At 37.9% G+C, this 8126-nt stretch overlaps 1 protein-coding gene across 1 annotated transcript; it reads right to left on the reverse strand.

Annotated features, from left to right (window-relative positions):
* Window positions 1-365: 365 nt before the first annotated feature.
* sf3b6 (splicing factor 3b, subunit 6) lies at window positions 366-1798 on the reverse strand. The gene is made up of 4 exons (XM_088325260.1): window positions 1643-1798; window positions 957-1075; window positions 715-853; window positions 366-628 (listed from the first exon to the last, which is right to left on the reverse strand). Exons 1-4 carry the CDS (start codon window positions 1670-1672, stop codon window positions 539-541), a joined length of 378 nt encoding a protein of 125 aa, XP_088181386.1. The 5' UTR covers window positions 1673-1798; the 3' UTR covers window positions 366-538.
* Between the last annotated feature and the right edge of the window lie 6328 nt (window positions 1799-8126).

The raw sequence follows: 8126 nt of genomic DNA on the forward strand, positions 1-8126 counted from the left end.
ACATGTACATTGCGTCCTTATTTTCAATAGTTCAGATTGTTGATGCGGTCAAGGCCATGCAATATAGCGTGAGTTGCAATTAGTGTGCCCTCTTTTATTTCTTGACAATGGCAAGCTTTATTTCCATTATTACAATGTGTTAGCTTCTCCCTTTAGTATCACTGCTAACCTTGGGACCAAAAGCAAATATAAAACAAAAAATAAAGTGCCGTATCACCGACAAGTCAAATCATTTTCGTTGATTTTGTATAGTGGGGAAAATGTCATAAAGAGGGGCTTCAAACAACTTATTAGCCACCATGAAGCAAATACGACATTTAGCGGGAAGGCCTGTGGCCTTCATAAAACTAAAATCAGGAAACGGATAACAATTATACAAATAACATTTATTTTACAGACTGCACGTTATTTTCCGAATGCTACTAAAAAAAGAAATGAATTAAAAAGATACATATCCGTTTTAATGACTGTGGAAGTACTCAACCACAAAAAGAGGGTAGGGCGGGTGAATTGCAGTGACAAACGTGTTTTCCCAAATCTACTTAGGAGGATCTGTGTTGATGCCATATTTCTCTTTGAGGAGCTTCAATTGTTCCTCTTTCTTTTTTGTGTCCATTTTCTGGAACGCCTGTTAAAAAAAAACCGCCACAAAAGCCATAAAAAAGTGGTCAGGATTCTAAGAAACAAACAACTTGCAAAATGACTTGCACATACCCGATTTGCGTTGTAGTACAGAACCACCAAGTACCGGTTGCAGACATTGAAGCCAGACAGGTGATCGCAAGCATTTTTGGCATCAAAAATATCTTCGTATACCACGTAGGCTGTACCTCTTGTTTCTGGTGTGTTACCCCTTAAAACAGAATAAAAACCCTGTATTAATGAACCCGATCATTCACAAAACTGAGTGAATAAAATTTAGATAGCACCAATTCATCAACATTTAAAATACTTACGTTCTGATTTGCCGTATTGGTCCATACTTTCCAAAAATATCGTACATTTCCTCTCCTGTGATTTTGTAGGGAAGGTTCCTGATGTAAAGGATTCTGTTCACTTCTGGAGGCAGTCGTATCTGCAGGTATGGGCCGGAATTTGCAGAAGAAAAAATAAATACATAGATCTATGCAGTCGGAGGATTCTCAGTTGATTTCAAGTACAAAAACAAACAACAGATGTTTCCGTATTGCAGTGGTTAGCATATTTGCCTAAAACGCGAAAAGTCCCCGGTTCGAGACCGGGTGGAAAAATATCTTGGCTTAGAGAGGGATGTGTAGACTTGACAAGACACACCACAGGATGTGGTACCCCTACAATACTGGTGGTTAAGCGATCCAACCAACCAACAGATGCTACGCATGACGTTATGCTATTTGGAGTTTATCGAGCTAAACAGCTAAGAGCGCAGAGGGGAAATAAGAGCCACCGATAGTAATGAAAAAAAATCTTCATAGGGAAAATGATACTGCATATAAAACAATCAGTTGGTTGGCTTAACTGTGGATCCGTTCCGTCGCCTAGCTATCGTTTTAGCTATCCGGTTAACAAACAACAGCGTGCTAACATTCAGCTAATGTGTAAACTCGTTACATCGACCTCACAAAAACTAAACCAAATGAATATGGAGGGGTAAAACACTTACGTTAGCACGTTTTGCTGCTTGCATAGCCATGGTGAAGACGTAAGTATAGTGTTTTTAGGGAGAAACTTAAAATAGCAAGACACGAGAAAGTAAGCCTGTACAGTGTACACCACAACAGCAACGTCAAGGAAGCTGGCGTAGTCGCATGTTGATGACGTAAAACCCTTCCAGTATGCAATTAGGCTTTGTCTCCTACTGGGTGAAAAATAGAATTGATTGTTACAATTTTACTGTACGTATTTTATTATTTGGTGCATTTCCTTTTTTTTGGCTTCTTCCACTATTTTCAACCATTGCCCCAAGCGGTTACTCTACCATTTAAGGACTTTATTGTGTGGACACTTCTGTCGTTCTTGGCACCCATATTCTAATTTGATATTTTGTCAGATACGTAATATTGGAATATAATATTGTGAATGTGCTTAATTGCTGTTGAGATTGTCATGATTGTTTTTTGTTTTTAGTGTCAATAAATTTGTTCAAACCAAAAAATATAAAAAAATTGTGAATATGCTTGATGGCTGTTGAGATTGTCGTGTTTGTTTTGCTGCTGTTGGTGTCGGTGGATTTGTTCAGACCGAGGACAATCGACTTTGGCCTGGACGAATCTATTGACACTAACAAAGATGTTATATAATGAAATTGTGAATATGCTTGATTGCTAATAAGATTTTCGAGAAGGTTTGTTCAAACCTCACTTTGTGTTTGCTGTTGAAAACGTAATATTGGAATATAATATTGTGAATGTGCTTAATTGCTGTTGAGATTGTCATGATTGTTTTCTGTTTTTAGTGTCAATAAATTTGTTCAAACCACAGACCAAAAATAATCGACTTTGGCCTGGACGGATCTATTGACACTAACAAAGATGTTATATAATGAAATTGTGAATATACTTGATTGCTATTAAGATTTTCGAGAAGGGTTGTTCAAACCTCACATTGTGACATTGTGCTTGCTGTTAAAAAAGTCATATTAAAATATAATATTGTGAATGTGCTTAATTGCTGTTGAGATTGTCATGATTGTTTTTTTTGTTATTAGTGTCAATAAATTTGTTCAAACCAAAAAAAAAAAAAAACTGGAAGTTTTAAATTGAATTGTTGGAGATGAGACGCCTAAAAATACATATGAATAACACAGAATTACACCAAATGAATTGCAAGACCTTTTCTTAACATATAAACATGGGGGTGGGGGGCGATATTCTTTTTTTAATAATTGGAAACACAGGACAAACTCAGAAAGAACACTCAATAAATTGTGTCAAGTTTGGGAACAAAATGGATTCAAAAATAAAAAACAACCTAATCATATTTCGATTTTTAAAATGCTGACGGATTTTCTGTTCTTTGCTGACGGATTTTCTGTTCTTTTCTGTATGAATTTGTATGTCTTGACGGTTGTTTTAAAATGTTGATTAGGGTTAAATATAAAATTTTGCTTATTTTTGTCCCCATTTATCTTCTTTTTTTTAAAGAGGATATAAAAACAAAACAACTTAATTGATAAAACTAATTAAGAAAATTTGAATTTGAGCGTGTTACGATTGACAAACGATTAAAAAAATACGTTAAATGTTGACTAATAGTGGTTAAATTAAGAAAACAATTTGTCTAGGGAGAGAGCATTTTTAAAAGACAATGAGGAGCAGATTAATCGATCCTGAGAGGGATCATATGAATTCAAAATAGCAGATTAATCGATCTTAAGAAAGATCATGGAAAATTTAAGAATAGAATTGCTAAGATAATGTCTATATGGTCATTTAACCTAGAGCAAAAATTTAGGGTATTGAATAGTCCAGTTTATTTAATAAGACATCCCAGTTTGTAAACATGATTGATTGAACAGAATTCTAATTTCCACTGAAAAGAAAAGACATGTTTTGAAAGTCAAATGGACTCTGAGAAAGAACTGAATGGACAAAATACGGTTTGCTGTGAGGGCGACACAGCTGAGAAACTAAAAAACTAACAAAGACATTCACTCATCCATTGTCTGCGCCGCTTATCAACAGCAGGGTCGTGGGGATGCTGGAGTACAGCCCGGCTGTCTTCGAGCAGTGAGCAGTGAACTGATTACAGCCATTTGCGATGGAAAAAACAAAGACAATGAAGGTCAGTGAAGCACTGATACGGATAAATCACATGGACACATTCAAGCAGTGGATTACGACTGAACGTCACATGGACTGAGTCAAGGCCGTCAACGAGGCGGAGAAAAAACAACAATTCAGCAACACATGTCTGCCTTAAGTCACATTAGGGTCCTGTTTAATTGACAAAGTGTTTACATATCTGAGGAAGATTGATACATTTTGATTGTAACCTCACCCACTTATAAACACATAAAGGAAGTTGGTATAATTATTATGATTTTATCTGTAACACAGGGATACTGCTGGAAGTGTGAATTTCCCTTTCGGGGATGAATAGAGAATCTATCTATCTATCAAAGTCAATATGGACTGTTTGGAATAATTTAAATGTTATTTTAGGAGACAAAATCAGAAGGAGAAATGTTTATAAGAATTAATCTTTTACTAAATGAAGCCATTATGTTCATTTTTGCTGGAAAATTGTATTTTGAATATGCTCTCCATGAAACGTTGACATTTCTTGCCAGATGCAGAAGCATCAGGGGGATTTTTAAGAAAAATAGGTAACAGGAAAATATCTTTGACATTGTAAAGCACTGGAGGTGGACTTCAGGAGAACTAGAACTCTCCCGGTTCCTGTAACCATCGAAGGAGAATGTGTAGAATTTGTCCAGACCTACAAATACCTGGGTGTGCAGCTGGACAACAAACTGGACTGGACTGCCAACACAGAAGCTCTATGTAGGAAAGGCCAAAGCCGACTTTACTTCCTCAGAAGGCTGGCCTCCTTCAACATCTGCAAAAAGCTCCTGAAAATATTCTATGAGACAGTTGTGGCAAGTGCCCTCTTCTATGCGGCAGCGTGTTGGGGAGGCAGCGTCAAGAAGAAGGATGCCTCTCGTCTCAATAAACTGGTGAGGAAAGCGAGCTCTGTTGTGGGCACAGAGCTGGACAGCCTGACAACAGCAGCTCAGAGACGGGCACTGGAAAAGCTGCGGTCAATCATGGACAATCCATCGCATCCACTACACAGCATTATCTCCAGACAGAAGAGCAGTTTCAGCGACAGACTGCTGTCACTGTCTTGTACTACGGACAGACTGAAGACATCTTTTCTTCCTCATGCCGTGAGGCTCTTTAACTCTACCCGGCAGACTAAAAGCCCACATTAAACCACACCCCTTACATTGCATATTACCGAATTTTATTGCAATATGTATTCTGTGTAGCACTATTTAGATAATCTATACAACACGCTACAGTGGGCATTTGCACGTCACATTGGGTTATTTGTATATTGTTTTCTTTTTGCATTATTATTATTGTATTGTTCTCAGCTCAGGGATGCTGCTGGAAATGTGAATTTACCTGCGGGGATGAATAAAGTATCTATCTATCTATCCATCCATCCATCCATCCATCCATCCATCCATCCATCCATCCATCCATCCATCCATCCATCCATCTATCTATCTATCTATCTATCTATCTATCTATCTATCTATCTATCTATCTATCTATCTATCTATCTATCTATCTATCTATCTATCCATCCATCCATCCATCCATCCATCCATCCATCCATCCATCCATCCATCCATCCATCCATCCATCCATCCATCCATCTATCTATCTATCTATCTATCTATCTATCTATCTATCCATCTATCTATCTATCTATCTATATATATATATATATATATATATACTGGACTGTCTCAGAAAATTAGAATATTGTGATAAAGTTCTTTATTTTCTGTAATGCAATTAAAAAAACAAAAATGTCATACATTCTGGATTCATTACACATCAACTGAACTATTTCAAGCATTTTATTATTTGAATATTGCTGATTTTGGCTTACAGCTGAAAAAAACTCAAAAATCCTATCTCAAAATATTAGAATACTTCCTCAGACCAAGTAAAAAAATAATTTTATAACAGCAAAACTAAATCAAACATTAGAAAATGTCCATTGATGCACTCAGTACTTGGTTGGGAATCCTTTTGCACGGATTACTGCATCAATCCGGCGTGGCATGGAGGCAATCAGCCTGTGGCATTGCTGAGGTGTTATTGATGCCCAGGATGCTTCGATAGCGGCCTTCAGCTCATTTGCATTTGTAGGTCTGGTGCTTTCATCTTCTTCTTAACTATACCCCACAAATGCTCGATGGGGTTCAGGTCAGGGGAATTAGCAGGCCAATCAAGGACAGTGATGCCATGGTCAGTGCACCAGTTACTGGTGGTTTTGGCACTGTGGGCAGGTGCCAGATCATGCTGGAAAATGAAATACTCATCTCCATAGAGCTTTTCAGCAGATGGAAGCATGTAGTGCTCTAAAATCTCTTGGTACACAGTTGCATTTACTCTGGACTTGATGAAACACAGTGGACCAACACCAGCAGCTGACATGGCTCCCCAAACCATTGCTGACTGTGGGAACTTCACACTGGATTTCAAGCAACTTGGATTTTGCTCCTCTCCAGCCTTTCTCCAGACTCTGGCGCCTTGACTTCCAAATGAAATGCAAAACTTGCTTTCGTCTGAAAAGAGGACTTTGGACCACTCTGCAACTGTCCAGTGCTTCTTCTCCATAGCCCAAGTCAGACGCTTCTTCCGTTGTCTTGAGTTCAGAAGTGGCTTGACCATGGGAATACGGCTATTGTAGCCCATTTCCCGGACACGTCTGTGAACTGTGGCTTTTGATACCTGGACTCCAGCTTCAGCCCACTGTCTTTGAAGCTCCCTCAAATTCTGGAAGCGGCTCTTCTTCACAATTTTGTTAAGGCTGCGGTCATCTCTCTTGGTTGTGCAGCGTTTCCGGCCACATTTTTCCCTTCCAACAGACTTTTTGTGGATATGCTTTGAAACTGCACTCTGTGAACAGCCTGCTCTTTGAGAAATTTCTTTTTGTGTCTTACCCTCCTGATGGAGGGTATCAATGATGGTCCTCTGGACAGCAGTCAGATCAGCAGTGATTTAGTTAACTGAACCAAGCTGAGTGTTTTTAAGGCTCTGGAAACCCTCGCAAGGTGTTTCGAGTTAATTAGATGATTCAGGTGATTAGTTGAATAGCCTACTTGTATACTTTTTCATGATATTCTAATATTTTGAGATAGGATTTTTGAGTTTTCTTAAGCTGTAAGCCAAATTCAGCAATATTAAAATAATAAAAGGCTTGAAATAGTTCAGTTGATGTGTAATGAATCCAGAATGTATGACATTTTAGTTTTTTTAATTGCATTACAGAAAATAAAGAACTTTATCACAATATTCTAATATTCTGAGACAGTCCAGTATATATATATATATATATGCAGACCATTTACCATTTATAACAGTACTTTTCTAGGAATGCTACAAAAATAAAAGAAAATTATTGCAAGGATAAATATCTAATTCAAAGCTTATACACATGTACATAATATATTATTTTGCTTTAGAAGAAGAAAGACCACAGAGTTCCTACACAAATAATATTAAAGTATTACGATAATAAAAAGTTCTACTACATAAATACTTTAAAATACTGCAAAAATACTAGCACAGGAAAACTAAAACATTAAAGTAAAACTACAGTATTACTACTTCATTAATGCTACTTATATTTACTTTTTATTTATGGATAACCTATTGAAATTGCTACGATGGTATTATTTCTAATATAAGCGCTTACATACAGAAGAGTTCATAAAATAATTAAAATGAAGACATCACTATGGGGGCAGCACGGCGGCGCAGTGGTTAGCGCTTGTGCGGCACAGTTCATGTCATGGGAACCTGTCGTGGGTTCAAATCCAGCTCCAGACTTCCTGTGCGGAGTTTGTATGTTCTCCCCGTGCTTGCGTGGGTTTCCTCCGGGCACTCCGGTTTCCTCCCACATTCCAAAAACATGCATTTCAGGTGAATTGGCCGGTCCAAATTGTCCATAGGTGTGAATGAGCGAGTGAGTTGTCTGTCCCTGTGTGCCCTGCAATTGGCTGGCAACCAATTCAGGGTGTCCCCTGCCCACTGCCCGGAGATGGCTGGGATGGGCTCCAGCCCCCCCGCGACCCTAATGAGGATAAGCGGTACGGCTGATGAGATGAGACATCACTATGGGTACTTATGCTGTGCCCCGCATTTGAAAATAATGCAGAAATACAATAATAAAAACTATTACTACCTAAATTCTTCAAAATGCTATAGAAATACCGGTACAGTAATACCATAATACAAAATACTACTACAGGAGTTCTACAGAAAAACTAAAACAAAAATATTAAAAAGATAAAACTATGGTAAGGCTACAAAATTAGGGAAACTGGAGATAATTGGACAGATTGGTCAAAAAGGGAAGGCCATGCAAATTAGAAAACATTTAACCTGGCCAAAGCCCAT

This window comes from Urocampus carinirostris, chromosome 20 (genome assembly GCF_059441175.1).
Source record: "Urocampus carinirostris isolate Australia breed hairy pipefish chromosome 20, RoL_Ucar_1.0, whole genome shotgun sequence".
Classification (NCBI taxonomy): domain Eukaryota; kingdom Metazoa; phylum Chordata; class Actinopteri; order Syngnathiformes; family Syngnathidae; genus Urocampus; species Urocampus carinirostris.